A 23158-nucleotide genomic window follows, 5' to 3' on the forward strand; every position below is an offset into this window, starting at 1 on the left:
CGGTGGACATCGAAAGGGTGCAAAAAAGGGCAGCTCATTTCGTATTATCACGTAATAGGGGAGAGAGTGTGGCAGATATGATACGCAAGTTGGGGTGGAAGTCATTAAAGACGTTTCTCGATGCGGCGAGATCTATTTACGAAATTTCAGTCACCAACTTTCTCTTTCGAATGAGAAAATATTTTGTTGAGCGCAACCTACACAGGTAGGTATGGTCATCAAAATAAAATAAGAGAAATCGGAGCTCGAACAGAAAGGTTTAGGTGTTCGTTTTTCCCGCGCGCTGTTCGGGAGTGGAATGGTAGAGAGATATTATGATTGTGGTTCGATTATCCGTCTGTCAAGCATTTAAATGTGAATTGCTGAACAATCATGTAGATGGAGATGTAGATGTAGAGTAAAAGATGGACTTTAAAAAAGATAGTGTGCACTTCTTGTGGAGTGACTCTCGCACGCTACAGAACTGATCCTGTACTCTTCCTAGTACACTACATACGCACAGTAAGTAAAATTTCGTTATTTGCTGTCCCTGTGGCCGTCGCAGAGTCAGTGGTCGGCACTGCAGTTGGTTATTCCAAATGCTCCACCTAGTGGAGGTCGCCCAGAGACCCCTTTCTCGTTGGCTCGCGGCTGTGAAATGCACGACAGTAGGGACCTGGGGGCCAGCAAGGCGGTGAGCAACACATCTGGCCTGTCCACAGGTGACGCTGTACCACTGGGACCTACCGCAGGAGCTGCAGAAGGTGGGCGGCTGGCCCAACATCGCACTCGCCGACTACTTCGTGGAGTACGCCCGCGTCGCCTTCCAGAACTTCGGAGACCGGGTGAGTTCACACTGACCGTCAACGTAGGCCAGTCCCTCGCTCTTATTCCTTGTGCACCTCAAGGCGTCAAGGTATACTGCCTCATTACACTAAACTACTGCAGTCGTATTCCTTGCGTCCCACGTAGCGTGGTCACTGGGACCAGAGAACAAGTCATAACGTACATTTAATTTAGTCAATTATTTATTTAACCTGTTCAGATGAAGGCCTTTATGCCTTCTCTTACATCGTACCAGCGTTTCACGCTTCCAGTATATTTTTTAACATCATAGTTACGAAAGTTCTTGTTGTTGTGGTCTTCAGTCCAGAGACTGGTTTGATGCAGCTCTCCATGCTACTCTATCCTGTACAAGCTACTTCATCTCCCAGTACCTACTGCAACCTACATCCTTCTCAATCTGTATTCATCTCTTGGTCTCCCTCAACGGTTTTTTCCCTCCATGCTGCCCTCCAATACCAAATTGGTGATCCCTTGATGCCTCAGAATATGCCCTATCAACCGATCCCTTCTTCTCGTCAAGTTGTGCCACAATTTTCTCTTCTCCCCAATTCTATTCAATACCTCCTCATTAGTTATGTGATCTACCCATCTAATCTTCAGCATTCTTCTGCAGCACCACATTTCGAAAGCTTCTATTCTCTTCTTGGCCAAACTACACTCCTGGAAACTGAAATAAGAACACCGTGAATTCATTGTCCCAGGAAGGGGAAACTTTATTGACACATTCCTGGGGTCAGATACATCACATGATCACACTGACAGAAACACAGGCACATAGACACAGGCAACAGAGTATGCACAATGTCGGCACTAGTACAGTGTATATCCACCTTATGCAGCAATGCAGGCTGCTATTCTCCCATGGAGACGATCGTAGAGATGCTGGATGTAGTCCTGTGGAACGGCTTGCCATGCCGTTTCAACCTGGCGCATCAGTTGGACCAGCGTTCGTGCTGGACGTGCAGACCGCGTGAGACGACGCTTCATCCAGTCCCAAACATGCTCAATGAGGGACAGATCCGGAGATCTTGCTGGCCAGGGTAGTTGAGTTACACCTTCTAGAGCACGTTGGGTGGCACGGGATACATGCGGACGTGCATTGTCCTGTTGGAACAGCAAGTTCCCTTGCCGGTCTAGGAATGGTGGAACGATGGGTTCGATGCCGGTTTGGATGTACCGTGCACTATTCAGTGTCCCCTCGACGATCACCAGAGGTGTACGGCCCGTGTAGGAGATCGCTCCCCACACCATGATGCCGGGTGTTGGCCCTGTGGGCCTCGGTCGTTTGCAGTCCTGATTGTGGCGCTCACCTGCACGGCGCCAAACACGCATACGACCATCATTGGCACCAAGGCAGAAGCGACTCTCATCGCTGAAGACGACACGTCTCCATTCGTCCCTCCATTCACGCCTGTCGCGACACCACTGGAGGCGGGCTGCACGATGTTGGGGCGTGAGCGGAAGACGGCCTAACGGTGTGCGGGACCGTAGCCCAGCTTCATGGAGACGGTTACGAATGGTCCTCGCCGATACCCCAGGAGCAACAGTGTCCCTAATTTGCTGGGAAGTGGCGGTGCGGTCCCCTACGGCACTGCGTAGGATCCTACGGTCTTGGCGTGCATCCGTGCGTCGCTGCGGTCCGGTCCCAGGTCGACGGGCACGTGCACCTTCCGCCGACCACTGGCGACAACATCGATGTACTGTGGAGACCTCACGGCCCACGTGTTGAGCAATTCGGCGGTACGTCCACCCGGCCTCCCGCATGCCCACTATACGCCCTCGCTCAAAGTCCGTCAACTGCACATACGGTTCACGTCCACGCTGTCTCGGCATGCTACCAGTGTTCAAGACTGCGATGGAGCTCCGTATGCCACGGCAAACTGGCTGACACTGACGGCGGCGGTGCACAAATGCTGCGCAGCTAGCGCCATTCGACGGCCATCACCGCGGTTCCTGGCGTGTCCGCTGTGCCGTGCGTGTTATCATTGCTTGTACAGCCCTCTCGCAGTGTCCGGAGCAAGTATGGTGGGTCTGACACACCGGTGTCAATGTGTTCTTTTTTCCATTTCCAGGAGTGTATTTATCGTCCACGTTTCACTTCCATACATAGCTACAGTCCATACAAATACTTTCAGAAACGACTTCCTCACCCTTAAATCTATACTCGATGTTAACAAATTTCTCTTCTTCAGAAACGCTTTCCTTGCCATTGCCAGTCTACATTTTATATCCTCTCTACTTCGACCATCATCAGTTATTTTGCTCCCCAAATAGCAAAACTCCTTTACTACTTTAAGTTCCTCATTTCCTAATGTAATTCCCTCAGCATCACCCGTCTTAATTCTTCTACATTCCATTATCCTCGGTTTGCTTTTGTTGATGTTCATCTTATATCGTCCTTTCAAGACACTGTCCATTCCGTTCAGCTGCTCTTCCAGGTCCTTTGCTGTCTCTGACAGAAGTACAATGTCATCGGCGAACCTCAAAGTTTTTATTTCTTCTCCATGGATTTTAATTTATACTCCGAATTCTTCTTTTGTTTCCTTTACTGCTTGTTCAATATACAGATTGAATAACATCGGGGAGTGGCTACAACCCTGTCTCACTCCCTTCCCAACCACTGCTTCCCTTTCATGTCCGTCGACTCTTATAACTGCCATCTGGTTTCTGTACAAATTGTGAATAGCCTTTCGCTCCATGTATTTTACCCTTAACACCTTCAGAATTTGAAAGAGAGTATTCCAGTCAACATTGTCAAAAGCTTTCTCTAAGTCTACAAATACTAGAAACGTAGGTTTGCCATTCTTAAATCTATTTTCTAAGATACGTAGTAACGTAAGAAGAATAGAAAAACTGATGGAAGCCGACCTCGGGGAAGATCGGTTTGGATTCCGGAAAAAGGTAGGAACACTGACTTTACGACTTCTCATAGAAGACAGGTTAAGGACAGCCAAACCCACTTTACAGCATATGTAGACTTAGAGAAAGTTTTTGACAATGTTGACTGGAATACTCTCTTTCAAATTCTGAAGGTGGCGAGGGATGAAATGTTATTTATAATTTGTACAGACGTCAGATGGCAGTTATAAGAGTCGAGGGACATGAAAGGGAAGCAGTGGTTGGGAAGGGAGTGATACAGGGTTGTAGCCTATCTCCGATGTTATTCAATCTGCATATTGAGCAGCGGGATTTAAAGATCTGGTAGGACCTTCTGATTTAGGAGGCTGTAACGAGAGAGGTGGTCACCTATTACAGTTCTGCTCATACCCTGCCAACGGCTCTCCACATTGTGTACCGTGATTCATCACTCTACACAACGTTTTTGCACTGTTCAATAGTCCATTGTTTACGCTCCTTGCACCAAGCGATGCGTCGTTTGGCATTTACGGCGTGATGTGTGGCTTACGAGCAGCCTCTCGACCATAAAATCCAAGTTTTCTCACCTCTCGCCCGTCATAGTACTTGCAGTACACCGTGATGCGGTTTGGAATTCTTGTATGATGGTCTGGACAGATATCTACCTATTGCACATTACGACCCTCTTCAACTGTCGGCGGTCTCTGTCAGTCAACAGACGAGGTCGGCCTGTACGCTTCTGTGCTGTACGTGTCCCTTCACGTTTCCGCTTCACTATTACATCGGAAACAGTGGATGTAGGGATGTTTAGGAGTGTGGAAATCTCGCGTACAGACGTATGACACTAGGGACACCCAAACATCTGACCACGTTCGAAGTCCGTGCGTTCCGCGGAGCGTCGCATTCTGCCCACTCACGATGTCTAATGACTACTGAGGTCGCTGATGTGGAGTACCTGGCAGCAGGTGGCAGCACGATGCACCTGATATGAAAAACATTTGTTTTTTGGGGTGTCCGGATACTTTTGATTACATTGTGTATTATAGTTCATTCTCATGTTCACCCAGGCAGTAAGTGCATTACCTTCAGTGCAGAAAGCAACCAAACTCTTAACACTTCCACCACAGAAATTTCTGCTCACTCTTACCTGCTGGCCTATTCTCAGATCGTGGCAATAATACTGAAGTTCGTCCGACCTATCAAACTGACTGAAGACCACGTTATCCCAGTCTGAAGACCATGACCATATGTTTTTCAGCAAACTCCAATCTATCATCGAATAGAATGTTCTCAGGTTTCCGACAGCGTCAGTTGCTTAAAACTACACGAGCTTTCAGCCAAGCACTCCTTGGCCATTGTCAAGTGTTATGACTGCCAGTAGGCTGTTGGTGCGCCCTTATAAGCGCTAGCTGCCGTCTGTGACGTCAGTGGTGCCCGTGACATTGCCATATATGGGCACGTTTTGAGTCGGCGTTCGATGTGCCCTATTCAACCGCACGATCGCTGGATCCCACGCGGTTGGAGAGGGCACATCGAACGCCGACTCAAAACGTGCCCATATATGGCAATGTCACGGGCACCACTGACGTCACAGCCGGCAGCTAGCGTATATAAGGGCGCACCAACAGCCCACTGCCAGTCATATCACTTGACAATGGCCAAGGAGTGCTTGGCCGAAAGCTCGTGTAGTTTTAAGCAACTGACGCGGATGGAAACCCGAGAACATTTTATTCAATGTTATCGCCGCGGGACTCTGCATCCATACAATCTAGCATGCTTATGATTGGGTATTAGAGCAAGTTTCTGCAGCCGTTTCTTTAATGCCAGGTGTTTGCATCTGACATAATGTGTCGTACACGCCTGGTATTTAAAGGCAACTGTAAATGATCAACAAGTTGAGAATAATAACTGTTTGTGGCCCTTAAATTGCTCAAAGGCAAGCGTTTCGATGCCTCATATAATTTTCTACTTCGCCCGTATTTTCCGTTCTCTCCATATCGTGCGCAAATCTAATGAAATTATAAATCACTGTACTTCAGCGGTTCAACTTCTTGGCGATTTGACGATTAGGGAGTCCCTTTTCCTCATAGGTGGTCCTGCAGACTTTTTCATCACTGGTAACTGCTTCCCGCGTGGCTAAGTCAACTTGTGTTCCATTGTGCACAATACGTACTGCCACTAACGGTGTCTGCTTCCTACCTGCAGGACCGACTGCCTCTGTACCCAGTTCACCCTCTGACACCCGGATCGTTCATGGCCTGTTATATACTGTACTACTGACATCAAATGCCATACCTTTTGACTGCATTTGTCAGTATACTGGATCTGATACTACTGCACATACACTGACCAGTAAAAACATTACGACCACTGCCCCCCGCGGCGTTGGATGTTGCCTGGTGGAGTAGGGTCACGTGACGCGGTAGTAAAAGTATGTAAACGGAGCAGACACAGGCGGGAGGATCACCTTAACAAAGATATGGGCTCCAAATGAGTAAATCCATTGAGATAAGCGACTTTGACAAAGGGAAGATTATTATTACGGAGAGCGTGTGAACGAGTATCTCGAAAACGGGGAAGCTGCTCGGAAGTTCACGTGCATCTACGGAGAGAGACAGGACATGAAACTACTATTCGGCGCTACATGGTTGGACGTTCACGACTCTTCCCAGAACGTGGGGTTCGGAGGCTTGAACGCTATACAGGGTGTTACAAAAAGGTACGGCCAAACTTTCAGGAAACATTCCTCACACACGAAGAAAGAAAATATGTTACGTGGACATGTGTCCGCTTACTTCTCATGTTAGAGCTCATTTTATTACTTCTCTTCAAATCACATTAATCATGGAATGGAAACACACAGCAACAGAACGTACCAGCGTGACTTCAAACACTTCGTTACAGGAAATGTTCAAAATTTCCTCCGTTAGCGGTGATACGTGCATCCACCATCCGTCGCATAGAATCCCTGATGCGCTGATTCAGCCCTGGAAAATGACGTATTGTATCACAGCCGTCCACAATACGAGCACGAAGAGTCTCTACATTTGGTACCGGGGTTGCGTAGACAAGAGCTTTCAGATGCCCCCATAAATGAAAGTCAAGAGGGGTGAGGTCAGGAGAGCGTGCAGGCCATGGAATTGGTCCGCCTCTACCAATCCATCGGTCACCGAATCTGTTGGTGAGAAGCGTACGAACATTTCGACTGAAATGTGCAAGAGCTCCATCGTGCATGAACCACATGTTGTATCGTACTTGTAAAGGCACATGTTCTAGCAGCACAGGTAGAGTATCCAGTATGAAATCATAATAACGTGCTCCATTGAGCGTAGGTGGAAGAACATGGGGCCCAATCAAGACATCACCAACAATGCCTACCTAAACGTTCACAGAAAATCTGTGTTGATGACGTGATTGCACAATTGCGTGCGGATTCTCGTCAGCCCACACATGTTGATTGTGAAAATTTACAATTTCATCACGTAGGAATGAAGCCTCATCCGTAAAGAGAACATTTGCACTGAAATGAGGATTGACACATTGTTGGATGAACCATTTGCAGAAGCGTACCCGTGGAGGCCAATCAGCTGCTCATAGTGCCTGCACACGCTGTACATGGTACGGAAACAACTGGTTCTCCCGCAGCACTCTCCATACAGTGACGTGGTCAACGTTACCTTGTACAGTAGCAACTTCTCTGACGTTGACATTAGGGTTATCGTCAACTGCACGAAGAATTGCCTCTCCATTGCAGGTGTCCTCGTCGTTCTAGGTCTTCCACAGTCGCGAGTCATAGGCTGGAATGTTCCGTGCTCCCTAAGACGCCGATCAATTGCTTCGAACGTCTTCCTGTCGGGACACCTTCGTTCTAGAAATCTGTCTCGATACAAAGGTACCGCGCCACGGCTATTGCCCCGTGCTAATCCATACATCAAATGGGCATATGCCAACTCCGCATTTGCAAACATTGCACTGACTTCAAAACCACGTTCGTGTTGAACACTAACCAGTTGATGCTACGTACTGATGTGCTTGATGCTAGTACTGTAGAGCAATGAGTCGCATGTCAACAGAAGCACCGAAGTCAACATTACCTTCCTTCAATTGGGCCAACTGGCGGTGAATCGAGGAAGTACAGTACATACTGACGAAACTAAAGTGGGCTCTAACATGTAAATTAAGTGTTTCTGGACACATGTCCACATAACATCTTTTCTTTATTTGTGTGTGAGGAATGTTTCCTGAAAGTTTGACCGTACCTTTTTGTAACACCCTGTATAAAGTAGGAGAGATGGTGATCAGTGGCATCTTTGCCGAAAGAGCACAGTGTTTGTGCACGCACAAGTGTTTCGAAGCACACCGTCCATCGTACATTATTGAACATGGAACTGCGCTGCAGACCGCTTCTGTGTGTTCACAAGTTGACCCAACGACATCCTCAGTTACGATTGCAGTGGGCACGGGACCATCAGGATTCGACCAGCGATCAACAGCAAAGTGTCGGCTCTTCGGGTGAACCACATTTTGTGCTACACTAGGTTGACAGCCGCCTCCACAAACGACGTCATCGAGGCGAACGGTGGCTCGAAACGTGCAGCGCGCCATGGACGCAGTTTGGTGGGAGCAGTATTATGCTGTGGTAGACTTTCTCCTGCACTCGCGTGGGAACTGTAGTAGTAATCGAAGACACGCTGACATCTGCGAACTACCTGCATCCCTTCGTGTTTGGTGTCTTCCCCGACGGAGATGTTAATTTCCAGTAGTATAAATGTCCGTGTTTCGGAGCCAGAAACGTGCTACAGTGGTTTGAGGAGCTTTATAGCGAACTCACGTTGATGTGTTAGTGACTAAACTCCCCTGATGTAAGTCCTACGGAACTCGTCTGGGTGGCTATCGGGCGCCGTCAACACGTACGCAAATCAGCGGCCATTTATTTACGCGATTTACATGACCTGTTTATAGACATCCTATGCCACATACTTCCACAAACCTACCAACGAACAGACCCCTGGTGCGCAGAATCAGCGATGTATTTCGTTTCAAAGCCGGACAGAGGAGCTATTAAGCAGGTGGTCGTGATGTTTTGGCTCATCAGTGTGCGCAGCTAATCAGACCGACAACGTTAGTTTCCCTACAAATATCCACGCCTTGGTGCTGATTTCCAGTACTGCACTACCAGAGCTGCTCCGGTGTAACGCTAGCACCTGTGCGCAGGTGAAGCTGTGGCTGACGTTCAACGAGCCGGACATGTTCTCCCACGGCTACTCGTCTGCCACGGAGGCAGCTCCGGGCGCCAACTCGTCCGGCATCGCCGACTACCTGCTGGCCAAGACGGTGCTCGTGGCGCACGCGCGGGTCTACCGCCTCTACGACGAGGCGTTCCGGCCTTCGCAGGGAGGTGAGCAAACGGCCGGACAGCGGCGCCTACTCCGATGATGAGCCACCGCCGTATACGCTGGCGGAAAACGATTTACTACAGCAATACATACAATACTGCCCATTAAAGTTGCTCCACCACGAAGATGACGTGCTACAGACGCGAAATTTAACCGACAGGAAGAAGATGCAGTGATATGCAAATGATTACCTTTTCAGAGCATTCACACCAAGATGGCGCCGGTGATGACACCTACAAGGTGCTGATATGAGGAAAGTTTCCAACCGGTTTGTCATACACATTGCAACGTCGCGATACGATAAACCGCAATCGCGATAGGCTACAATCCGACCTTTATCGAAGTCGGAAACGTGATGGTGCGCATTTCTCCTCCTTACAAAGAGCATCACAACAACGTTTCACCAGGCAACGCTGGTCAACTGCTGTTTGTGTATGAGAAATCGGTTGGGAACTTTCCTCATATTAGCACGTTGTAGGTGTCAGCACCAGCGCCAACCTTGGTGTGAATGCTCTGAAAAGCTAATCATTTGTATATCACAGCATCTTCTTCCTGTCGGTTAAATTTCGCGTCTGTAGCACGTCATTTTCGTGGTGTACCAATTTTAATGGCCAATAGTGTACTAATGTACAGTAATGAAATTTCTGGAATACCTTTATGTAGGCAACATATTTAAATGATTAACATTCCAAGATCACAGGTCAATGTAAACACAAGATAAGCCATTGAAAATATTTAATTTCGGTAGATTAATAAGGTGTTCAGCCGACAGAATGTTGAATGAAAGCATGCAAACGTGCATGCGTTATGTTGTGTAGGTGTCGGATGTCAGTTTGTGGGATGAAGTTCCATCCCTGTTGCACGTGGTCGGTCAATACAGGAAAGGTTAATGCTGTTTGTGGCTGACGCTGGAGCTCTCGTCTGATGATTTCGCACATGTGCTCGATTGCAACAGATCTGCTGATCGAGCAGATCGAGGTAACAGGCTGACACTCCATAGAGCATGTTGGGTTACAACAGCGGTATGTGGGGGTACGTTATCTTGTTGAAAAACATCCCCTGGAATGGTCCGACGTAACTGGCTGACACTCCATGTTGGGCTAGAACAGCGGTATGTGGGCGTAGGTTATCTTGTTGGAAAAAATCTCCTGGAACGTTGTTCACGTAGGGCAGCCCAACAGGTCGAATCACGAGACTGACGCACAAAGTTGCAGCCTGCTACTCCAGACAGTAACTCCAGGTGCAGGTCCAGTGTGTCTAGCACGGAGAGAGTTTAGTTGGAGTTCTTCAACTGGCCTCCCCTCCTAACCAACACATGCCCATCACTGGCACCGAGGCAGAACCAGCTTTCATCAGAAAACTCAACAGAGCTTCACCCAGTCCTCCAATGAGCTCTCCCTTGACACCCCTCAAGCCGCAATTGGCAGTGGTTTGAGCTCAGTGGAATGCACGCTACAGTGCGTCTGGCTCGGAGCTGTCCTTGAAGTAAGCGATTTGTAACAGTTCCGTTGTGTCGCTGTGGTGCCAACTGCTGCTCCGACTACCGCTGCTGCAGTACGATGCACCAGAGCCATGACGTCCAACACTACAGTTTTCCCTCTCGGTAGCGCTAAGTGGCCGAACGGAGCACGGTCTGCTTGCAGCTGTACATTCTCGTGACAACCGCTGCCGGTAGTCATGCACAGCGGCTACATTCTTACCCAGTCTTCCTACAGTGTCGCAGAAGAAACATCGAGCTTCACGTAGCCCTATTACACGAGGCGCCTTTGTAGCCTTAAAGGCATTCTTCACAACATTAACTCACCACATCCAATATCAAAGGTAACTAACGCTCACGACCGTTACTGCGTCTGTGTAAAGCAAATCCGATTGGGATCCTCTTCGTGGCGATACTAGTGTCACCCTTATGCCACTGGCGCGAAGTCTGAATAGACGTCATCCTTTAGATGTAGAAGCACGTCTACCAACTTATATCGCACAGTTACTTCTTGGTGTAGCGGTTTTTTTTCCGTCAGTGTATTTCACTCAGCTGTACAGCAGCACAACATACCTTGAGTGAGGAAATTGACTTGCCTGCAGTACTACATGTACGCACAACGACAGCCTGACAGTGTCTACAGACCCACGGACCCTAAGGCCGTCGGCACACGGACCGTGCTGTCGAACGTCAACGTTGAGCGTGCCAAGTTCAACGTGATGCTGAACGCTCAGGAACAATGCGACTCGTTCACACGGTACGTGGGCCGCAACGTGGTATACGCGATCGCAACGCACTCCAACGGCAGTTGCGGGATGTTTCTACACTCCTGGAAATGGAAAAAAGAACACACTGACACCGGTGTGTCAGACCCACCATACTTGCTCCGGACATTGCGAGAGGGCTGTACAAGCAATGATCACACGCACGGCACAGCGGACACACCAGGAACCGCGGTGTTGGCCGTCGAATGGCGCTAGCTGCGCAGCATTTGTGCACCGCCGCCGTCAGTGTCAGCCAGTTTGCCGTGGCATACGAAGCTCCATCGCAGTCTTTAACACTGGTAGCATGCCGCGACAGCGTGGACGTGAACCGAACCGTATGTGCAGTTGACGGACTTTGAGCGAGGGCGTATAGTGGGCATGCGGGAGGCCGGGTGGACGTACCGCCGAATTGCTCAACACGTGGGGCGTGACGTCTCCACAGTACATCGATGTTGTCGCCAGTGGTCGGCGGAAGGTGCACGTGCCCGTCGACCTGGGACCGGACCGCAGCGACGCACGGATGCACGCCAAGACCGTAGGATCCTACGCAGTGCCGTAGGGGACGGCACCGCCACTTCCCAGCAAATTAGGGACACTGTTGCTCCTGGGGTATCGGCGAAGACCATTCGTAACCGTCTCCATGAAGCTGGGCTACGGTCGCGCACACCGTTAGGCCGTCTTCCGCTCACGCCCCAACATCGTGCAGCCCGCCTCCAGTGGTGTCGCGACAGGCCACAATGGAGGGACGAATGGAGACGTGTCGTCTTCAGCGATGAGAGTCGCTTCTGCCTTGGTGCCAATGATGGTCGTATGCGTGTTTGGCGCCGTGCAGGTGAGCGCCACAATCAGGACTGCGTACGACCGAGGCACACAGGGCCAACACCCGGCATCATGGTGTGGGGAGCGATCTCCTACACTGGCCGTACACCTCTGGTGATCGTCGAGGGGACACTGAATAGTGCACGGTACATCCAAACCGGCATCGAACCCATCGTTCTACCATTCCTAGACCGGTAAGGGAACTTGCTGTTCCAACAGGACAATGCACGTCCGCATGTATCCCGTGCCACCCAACGTGCTCTAGAAGGTGTAAGTCAACTACCCTGGCCAGCAAGATCTCCGGATCTGTCCCCCTTTGAGGAATGTTTGGGACTGGATGAAGCGTCGTCTCACGCGGTCTGCACGTCCAGCACGAACGCTGGTCCAACTGAGGCGCCAGGTGGAAATGGCATGGCAAGCCATTCCACAGGACTACATCCAGCATCTCTACGATAGTCTCCATGGGAGGATAGCAGTCTGCATTGCTGCGAAAGGTGGATATACAGTGTACTAGTGCCGACATTGAGCCTGCTCTGTTGCCTGTGTCTATGTGCCTGTGTTTCTGTCAGTGTGATCACGTGATGTATCTGACCCCAGGAATGTGTCAATAAAGTTTCCCCTTCCTGGGACAATGAATTCACGATGTTCTTATTTCAATTTCCAGGAGTGTAGTTTGTAAATCACACTGTTTCCTCAACGGGCGCGCGTAAAATTCCCACGTTAGCTCTGTTAAAACGTATATTTCCTCCATCGTCCTTGAAAAGGAAAGTGTAATGTCCACTCAGTAAGGACACAGGCTTAGAAAAGTTCCGTTACAAACAGTGCGATAGAAATTTGCAATACTTCTCCACGTAAGATAAATATTATGTTATCTTTCCCACATTTAGTATAATCCTAAGGTCATTCTTACTTGATCACTGTTGCTACCCAGTAGCAGAATCTTTAGCACATTTAAATTACGAACTCAAAATAAAAAGGAACAAAATATCTTTGGACAAGTAACGCAAGCAGCCCTGTACATTGCCGGCCGGTGTGGCCGAGCGGTTCTAGGAGTTTCAGTCTGGAACCGCGCAACTCCTACGGTCGCACGTTCGAATCCTGCCTCGGGCATGGATGTGTGTGATGTTCTTAGGTTAGTTAGGTTTAAGTAGTTCTAAGTTCTAGGGGACTGACGACCTCAGATGTTAAGTCCCATAGTGCTCAGAGCCATTTGAACCATTTTGTCCCGTACGTTAACCAATCGAAGAAACTCGCCCCTCGAAAGAGGGTGAGCTTATATTTACATTACATCAAATATCATAGTATATACTTATAGTAAACGTATAATAAAGTATCAACCTATTAAAAAAGCAAATGTTAAGGAGAAAATTCGAATGCTCCGAGGCGCGAACCACCACCCTAGCTCTCAGTGAAACGGATCAGTGACGCTACTCATTACGCTACACCGGCAAAGTAACGCTACGGATTACGATAAACCAGTAACATATTTCTAACAACCAATCTGAACATATTACCACGTCCTAAAACTTTAATCGTAGATATTTTACTGACTGAAATTTAATTATAAGCAATTGTACCAACAACAATGGGTTTTGGGTGGATCTTAAGTGTGTCGCTGCGTTCAAATAGCATACTCTCATAATATGAAAAGTTACAATAATTATTTTGTCACGAACATGATGTTTTTCATTATTTTATTGGCATAAATCACAGGTTTTTCAGTGAGTCTCAGTTTGCTGGTGCTCAGAAACGGCATATATACCTATTGGCTTGAAATGAATGCCAATATGGCGCCTCGCAACTCTCTGCTGAAGGGAGGTGGCGTGCAAGTGACGTGGGTGGCGTTGTGCCATCTCATTGGTAAACGCTCAGACGCACGCTCACAATATCTGACATGCTAGATATTGCTCCGCACGTTCGGAAAGACTCCCAAACGTGCTATTCCACGCTCTGACGTCGAAAACTCGGCAAGCTCAACGCTCAACGTTCTGATGCACGGTCCGTATGCCGACAGCTTTAAGCAGTGCGACCACTGATGCGGCGTCCTCTGATACGTCGGCCAACAGTGGCACGCTGGCAGTGGTGCTACCAACGACAGCATTGGACGCAGCGCAATGCCGCCTTTCCCGTCGAGTCTCATCTCCACATACAGCGTGATGGCGTGTTTACCCGCGGGTGGCGGCTCCGAGGAGGACAAACGTTGCCAGATTCCAGTCGTCCTAGTCACACCGGCGCAGCGCCTGGCATGATGGTACGGAGTGCCAGTGGGTACACAACACGATCACCTCTGGTTAACTTAGTCGCTAATTTGGTCAGCAAGCATTGCGTTTCTGACGCGTTAAGGCCATAGACCGTGCGCTACCTTCGAGCCTCTGTGGAGGGATGTTTCAGCAAGATAACGCCAGACTGCATGTCGCCCGTGCTGGCCCGACCTACCACAAAGTGAATGGTGGTCACTGTTGCCCCGGCCAACTGTTCCACTGAACTCTCACCAACCGAAAATATTTGGCTACGGTACAACATTCCTCCCACGCTTTGCGCTTAACATTGTTACTTACGAGCAGACGCTTCACCTGTAACCTCGGATCTTGGCTGCGTACGGGTATACAGAGCAAAACCATGTCGCTGATGGCGGAAGGGTGGTGTCATTCTGTCCCTGAAGAAGCCTCCTGAGAAGATATTTAAACATTCTCCTACCTATTTCTTGTTGTGGTTCTTCTGATGGTGTCCCAGGTTCGAAATGGTTCAAATGGCTCTGAGCACTATGGGACTTGACTTCTGAGGTCATCAGTCCCCTATAACTTAAAACTACTTAAACCTAACTAACCTGAGGTCATCACACACATCCACGACCGAGGCAGGATTCGAACCTGCGACCGTAGCGGACGCGCGGATCAGACTGTAACACCTAAAACCGCACGGCCACAACGGACGGCGCTGTCCCTGGTAGTTGATAACTCTACCCTGATGTACAATGTCAAATTATGTTTTCTAACAGGAATGCAGGTAGCTGTCACTAATAAGTGAAAAATACGGTTATCATCCCGGTGAGTTTGTTTACCATTAACTTCACCGAAGTACATTCTTCTATAATAACTAACGTTTCGAACACAGCATTGTATGGTACCAAGACGTAGATAGTGGGATAACCGGAACAGAAGAGAATCTAAGTATTTGAGATGTGTTGCTACAGAAGAATGATGAAAATCTGGTGGATTGGTAAGATAAGGAATATAGAGGTTCTCTGCAAAAACGGCGAGCAAAGAAATATGTGGAAGGTATTGACAAGAGGTAGGGACAGGATAGGACATCTGTCAAGACGTCACGGAATAACTTGCATGATAATAGAAAGAGCTATAGAGGGTAAAAACTAGAGGAAAACAAATAACTGAGGACTTAGCTAAAAAAGTGCTACTCTGAGATGAAGAGGTTGGCACAAGTGAGGAATTCGTGATGGCGGGCTGCATCAAACGAGTCAAGACTGACAACCAAAAAAATAAATAAATAAAATACTAAAATAATTCCTAAATGATAAATATTAAGATCATGCCTTACGTGAGATGTAGGCTGCATCAAGTACACTCCTGGAAATGGAAAAAAGAATACATTGACACCGGTGTGTCAGACCCACCATACTTGCTCCGGACACTGCGAGAGGGCTGTACAAGCAATGATAACACGCACGGCACAGCGGACACACCAGGAACCGCGATGTTGGCCGTCGAATGGCGCTAGCTGCGCAGCATTTGTGCACCGCCGCCGTCAGTGTCAGCCAGTTTGCCGTGGCATACGGAGCTCCATCGCAGTCTTTAACACTGGTAGCATGCCGCGACAGCGTGGACGTGAACCGTATGTGCAGTTGACGGACTTTGAGCGAGGGCGTATAGTGGGCATGCGGGAGGCCGGGTGGACGTACCGCCGAATTGCTCAACACGTGGGGCGTGACGTCTCCACAGTACATCGATGTTGTCGCCAGTGGTCGGCGGAAGGTGCACGTGCCCGTCGACCTGGGACCGGACCGCAGCGACGCACGGATGCACGCCAAGACCGTAGGATCCTACGCAGTGCCGTAGGGGACCGCACCGCCACTTCCCAGCAAATTAGGGACACTGTTGCTCCTGGGGTATCGGCGAGGACCATTCGCAACCGTCTCCATGAAGCCGGGCTACGGTCCCGCACACCGTTAGGCCGTCTTCCGCTCACGCCCCAACATCGTGCAGCCCGCCTCCAGTGGTGTCGCGACAGGCGTGAATGGAGAGACGAATGGAGACGTGTCGTCTTCAGCGATGAGAGTCGCTTCTGCCTTGGTGCCAATGATGGTCGTATGCGTGTTTGGTGCCGTGCAGGCGAGCGCCACAATCAGGACTGCATACGACCGAGGCACACAGGGCCAACACCCGGCATCATGGTGTGGGGAGCGATCTCCTACACTGGCCGTACACCTCTGGTGATCGTCGAGGGGACACTGAATAGTGCACGGTACATCCAAACCGGCATCGAACCCATCGTTCTACCATTCCTAGACCGGCAAGGGAACTTGCTGTTCCAACAGTACAATGCACGTCCGCATGTATCCCGTGCCACCCAACGTGCTCTAGAAGGTGTAAGTCAACTACCCTGGCCTGCAAGATCTGCGGATCTGTCCCCCATTGAGCATGTTTGGGACTGGATGAAGCGTCGTCTCACGCGGTCTGCACGTCCAGCACGAACGCTGGTCCAACTGAGGCGCCAGGTGGAAATGGCATGGCAAGCCGTTCCACAGGACTACATCTAGCATCTCTACGATCGTCTCCATGGGAGAATAGCAGCCTGCATTACTGCGAAAGGTGGATATACACTGTACTAGTGCCGACATTGAGCATGCTCTGTTGCCTGTGGCTGTGTGCCTGTGGTTCTGTCAGTGTGATCATGTGATGTATCTGACCCCAGGAATGTGTCAATAAAGTTTCCCCTTCCTGGGACAATGAATTCACGGTGTTCTTATTTCAATTTCCAGGAGTGTATAAACACCGGCTGACTGGCTGAGGTCTCTTATGAATTGCGCGTTGCAATTAATCCCAGGTATGGCCAATAATGTTCGTATATGGGGAGTTTGGTGGACAGCGGAAGTGTTAAAACTCAGAAGAATGTTCTTGGAGCCATGTCGCATTGTCCTGCTGGAATTTCCCAAGTCCGTCGGAATGCACAATGCGGATGAATGGATGCAGGTGATCACACATGATGCTTATGTGCGTTTCACCTGTCAGAGTCATATATAAACGTATCAGAGGTGCCATACCTCTCGAGCTGCACACGTCCCACACTATTACAGACCTTCCAACAGCTTAAGCGGACCTGACATTCAGACCCCATGTATTCAAGAGGTTGTCTCAAAAAATGGTTCAAATGGCTGAGATAACTATGGGACTCAACTTTTGAGGTCATTAGTCCCCTAGAACTTAGAAGTAGTTAAACCTAACTAACCTAAGGACCTCATACACATCCACGCCCGAGGCAGGGTTTGAACCTGCGACCGTAGCAGTCGCGCGGTTCCGGAGTTTGTCTCCATACCCGTACACGTCCATCCGTTCAATACAATTTGAAACGAAACTCGTTCGACCAGACAACGTGTTTCCAGTCACCAACAGTCCAATGTCGATGTTGACGGGCCCAGGCGAGGCGTAAAGCTTTGTGTGGTGCAGTTATCAAGGGTGTACGAGTAGGCTTTAGATTCCGAAAGCCCATATCGATGATGTTTCGTTGAATGATTCGCACACTGTTACTTGTTTATGGCCCAGCATTGAAATCTGCAGCAATTTGCGTAAGGGTTTCACTTGTGTCACATTGAGCGATTCTCTTCAGACTTCGTTGGTCCCGTTCTTGGAGGGTCTTTTTCCGGCCGCAGCGATGTCGGAGATTTGATGTTTTACCGGATTCCTGATATTCGCGGCGCACTAGTTAAATGGTCGTACCGGAAAATCCCCACTTAATCGCTACCTCGGAGATGCTGTGTCCCATCGCTTGTACGCCTATTATAACACCACGTTCATACTCACCTAAGTCTAGAGAACCTGCCATTGTAGCAGCAGTAACCGATCTAACAACTGCGCCAGACACTTGTCTTATATAGACGTTGCCGACCGCAACGCCCTATTCTGCCTCTTTACACATCTTTGTATTTGAATACACATGCCTATACCAGTTTTTTTGACGTTTCAGTACAGTTCCATTAGCTATTACCCGAGACAAAAACGTAAGGAGAGAGTCTTAGTAATACGTGAAAAACCTAATTAAAGAAAAATAAAAGAGCAGTCGATTACGAAAATGAATTTTGCCAAGGGACCGGCATGCCACTAGTCGCAAGATCTAAGACTGAAGAACTCTGGTATGGAATATGTGTGACCCAGTCACATTTCGTCTCAGTGCTCAGTCAGATTAGACCCACTGCTCCTGCAAAGGTAACGGCAATGTGTGCTAAATCTAACCACATACAAATTTAATCATGTATTCTTCCTGGTGTGCTATACAGGGTGTTACAAAAAGGTACGGCCAAACTTTCAGGAAACATTCCTCACACACAAATAAAGAAAAGATGTTATGTGGACATGTGTCCGGAAACGCTTAATTTCCATGTTAGAGCTCATTTTAGTTTCGTCAGTATGTACTGTACTTCCTCGATCCACCGCCAGTTGGCCCAGTTGAAGGAAGGTAATGTTGACTTCGGTGCTTGTGTTGACATGCGACTCATTGCTCTACAGCACTAGCATCAAGCACATCATTACGTAGCATCAACAGGTTAGTGTTCATGACGAACGTGGTTTTGAAGTAAGTGTAATGTTTACAAATGCGGAGTTGGCAGATGCCTATTTGATGTATGGGTTAGAACGGGGCAATAGCCGTGGCGCGGTACGTTTATATCGAGAAAGATTTCCAGAACGAAGGTGTCCCGACAGGAAGACGTTCGAAGCAATTAATCGGCGTCTTAGGGAGCACGGAACATTCCAGACTATGACTCGCGACTGGTGAAGACTTAGAACGACGAGGACACCTGCAATGGACGAGGCAATTCTTCGTGCAGTTGACGATAACCCTAATGTCAGCGTCAGAGAAGTTGCTGCTGTACAAGGTAACGTTGACCACGTCACTGTATGGAGAGTGCTGCGGGAGAACCAGTTGTTTCCGTACCATGTACAGAGTGTGCAGGCACTATGAGCAGCTGATTGGCCTCCACGGGTACGCTTCTGCAAATGGTTCATCCAACAATGTGTCAATCCTCATTTCAGTGCAAATGTTCTCTTTACGGATGAGGCTTCATTCCAACGTGATCAAATTGTAAATTTTCACAATCAACATGTGTGGGCTGACGAGAATCCGCACGCAATTGTGCAATCACGTCATCAACACAGATTTTCTGTGAACGTTTAGGTAGGCATTGTTGGTGATGTCTTGATTGGGCCCCATGTTCTTCCACCTACGCTCAATGGAGCACGTTATTATGATTTCATACTGGATACTCTACCTGTGCTGCTAGAACATGTGCCTTTACAAGTACGATACAACATGTGGTTCATGCACGATGGAGCTCTTGCACATTTCAGTCGAAATGTTCGTACGCTTCTCAACAACAGATTCGGTGACCGATGGATTGGTAGAGGCGGACCAATTCCATGGCCTCCACGCTCTCCTGACCTCAACCCTGTTGACTTTCATTTATGGGGGCATTTGGAAGCTCTTGTCTACGCAACCCCGGTACCAAATGTGGAGACTCTTCGTGCTCGCATTGTGGACGGCTATGATACAATACGCCATTCTCCAGGGCTGCATCAGCGCATCAGGGATTCCATGCGACGGAGGGTGGATGCATTTATCCTCGCTAACGGAGGACATTTTGAACATTTCCTGTAACAAAGTGTTTGAAGTCACGCTGGTACGTTCTGTTGCTTTGTGTTTCCATTCCTTGATTAATGTGATTTGAAGAGAAGTAATAAAATGAGCTCTAACATGGAAAGTAAGCGTTTCCGGACACATGTCCACATAACATATTTTCTTTCCTTGTGTGTGAGGAATGTTTCCTGAAAGTTTGGCCGTACCTTTTTGTAACACCCTCTATACGAATAATAAATAAAATTTTCTTACTCACCTTAGTTCCTGGTGTTGCAATTTCAGCGATAAGCAGTGCAAACGACAGGGGGATTGAAAACAACTGGCGGCTGCAGCAGACAACACTTTGCCTGTTTACAGAATTTAAAAGTCTATTTACCATACTGATGACTTTGACATCCTTAGCTACCAAAAATACTTGTTCTTTTGTGGTACATCGCACCCACCGCTGTGCCCCTCGCACTAAGCAAGTCCGAGCAGCACACAGTCTGTGCCCTCCACTGTCAGAGCTACCGACAATGGGAATCTCAGCATAGGCCTCTCCGTCATGCTGATCGAATAGCAGTCAGTAGAGAATGGACAACATGGGCGCTGAAAACTCCCCTGCCGAGCCCAAATTGTGATACGCATTTGGGCGTCTTCACTGTCTGGCTTTGCAGACAGGCTTGGATGTGGGTGCCGATGTGGAGAAGTGGCTGCAAAATATTTACGCATACTTTGCAGATACAAATTAAAGCAACAAACAAAAATTTTGTAAGATTAAGTTTATTTTGGCACAAAACAGTATAAAGTCGAAACAATATAAAGAATACAGATTGTAAACAACTGCAACATGCTTTTGTAAGATTAAGTTTTTTTTGGCACAAAACAGTATAAAGTCGAAACAATATAAAGAATACAGATTGTAAACAACTGCAACATGCGTATTGGTAGAAAAAAATCTTCTCCGTTTTTCCCAACTTAAACTATTTACACCCACATTCCGAAAACTGGTTAATGCGCTTAGTATGGGGTGTGACCATCTCTGGCACCAATAGAGGCCTGACAAACGACGGGTCATGGTGTGAATGATGCCATCGATCTCATGTTGAGCCAATAACGCCCATTCCTCCTGCAGAGATGCTCGCAAGTCTTGGAGAGTGGTTGGTGAATGCTGATGTGATGCAACCCCTGCTCCTAATGTATCCGACACGTCCTCTATGGGATTCAAAGCGGGAGAGCGAGCAGGCCACGTCATGCGTGCAGTATCCTCCGTCTCGGAGAAAAAATAAACAACGCGTGCCTTATGAGGTCGAGCATTACTGTCCAACAGGACGAAGTCTGAGCCCACAGTACCTCGCAACAGCCGTACATCAGGTCCCAAGATATCGTCAAGATATCCGACACGAGTTACACCTTCCCGATTTAGCCGCACAATTTCATGAGGAGGAGTTCGAGTTGTCAACATAATCCCAGCCCCCACCATTAGGGATCATCCTCGATATAGGTCTCTTTCCACACTGGTTAGGTCCCGAAATTGTGTTCCACTTTGGCTCCAAATGCGAATCCATCGAGAATCACTGTTCAGACCAAATCTGGGCTGGTAGCACATAAGAAGTTCATAAAATTAATTTCTACAATACGTATGGCTGTTGGTAAATTATTGTATGAAGAAATCGGGACTCATCTGTGAAAACAACACTGGCCCACTGTTCGACCGCCCAGGTGGCATAGTGATGACTCCACTCTAGAGGTTCCCTTCTGTGAAGACGCGCAGAGGTACACATACAGCAGGTCTCTGACAGTAAAGGCCACTCTGTCGAAGCCTTCTGCACACCGTCTGCCTCGACACAAAACGTCCAGTGGGTGCTGCGAGAACAGATGCCAGTCACGGTTCAACATTAAGGTGGTACCGTCGTGCCATTATAAGCAAATAACAGACCTCTCTGATGTCACACGTGGTCGGCCCCGCCCTGGTCTTGAGCATACAGTTGCGATCTCTACAAACTGTCGCCACATTTGAAAAACAACAGTACGGCTCACATTAAGCCATCAGGCCCACCACTGCAGAAAGCCTGGTAGGCGTCTTCTCTGTGCCATACTGCACCGTCTGTGCCTGTGTACACAGCAGTTGTGGATGTGGGACTGCCCGGCAAGCACTTTCCCGTTTAATAGGTGCCTTGACGTCATCGCTGATGTGGTTGTCCATTGGTCAGAATGCCATCTTCCGTGCAGGACACGAAAGTTCGGACATCTGTTGACAGTTTGTATGATTACATCGTGAATTAGGGATAGGACGGAGAAATAGTGGCTTGTTGCTTTAATTTTGGAAACCAGTTATAGAAGGAAGTTTTCGCCAAAAGATTTACGAGGATCACTGCACTGCAATCAGAACGAGATTTTCATGAAGGCATACTTCAAGGAGCTATACATCGACTAAAATAACTTTGCGACTGACGTTTCGGCGACGGGCCAGGTGCCACCCAAACGCAGATCTCTCTCGAGCGGCACTTACTCGCTGTGTTTCCTGTTTCATAGGAACGGCACATGCAGTGTATTGTCAAGTGTGGCTGACTGCATGACAGTAACACTGCACTCCCATGCTTTTACCTAAATAACAGAAAACGCTGTTCAAACAAGTTGCAGACTGGCGAAAATGTTTCTTTTTCTTTAGTGTATTTCAATTCCCCATCAGGGCAGGCTGGGAGCAGCATATGCGCTGCTCTTCAGCCGAAAGACATAGAATAAACAATAGTAGACATTTAAAAATAACAAAGGAGAGAATATGGTGAACATAGATATAAAAAAGGGGGAACACCATGGAAGGCAATAGACAAAAAACGGGGTGACTGTAAAATGGAGATAAAAAACTGTTTAAAAGTAGCACACACAAAAAGCCACACACTGCGACAATTAAAAGAACACAAGGCACAGTATGACTGGAGCATAAAAGGTATCGACAGATGGCGTAGCACATAAAAAACACTGACGGCGAACCTCAAGGCAGTACACAATTAAAATCACACCTCTTGACGTACAGGAGAAACAGCACTAAACACAACACTGATGTGGCACACTGACGATGATCAAAATGGAGGATCTGCCAGGCGCAAGGAGATGAGGGAGACCGGAAGAAGGGAGGGAGGGAGGGGAAGGGAGGGGGAGATGGGTGGGGAGCGTGT

General features: G+C 48.4%; 1 protein-coding gene across 2 annotated transcripts in view; it reads left to right on the forward strand.

Moving 5' to 3' along the window:
* Positions 1-23158, forward strand: part of LOC126281734 (myrosinase 1-like) — a 144729-nt gene that overhangs the window by 48330 nt on the left and 73241 nt on the right. For both annotated transcript variants that reach the window (XM_049980915.1, XM_049980917.1), the window contains exons 4-5: positions 702-824; positions 8896-9079. In XM_049980915.1, coding sequence (XP_049836872.1) covers positions 702-824; positions 8896-9079 — 307 coding nt within the window. The remainder of the gene's footprint in view (positions 1-701; positions 825-8895; positions 9080-23158) is intronic.

This window comes from Schistocerca gregaria, chromosome 7 (genome assembly GCF_023897955.1).
Source record: "Schistocerca gregaria isolate iqSchGreg1 chromosome 7, iqSchGreg1.2, whole genome shotgun sequence".
Lineage (NCBI taxonomy): Eukaryota > Metazoa > Arthropoda > Insecta > Orthoptera > Acrididae > Schistocerca > Schistocerca gregaria.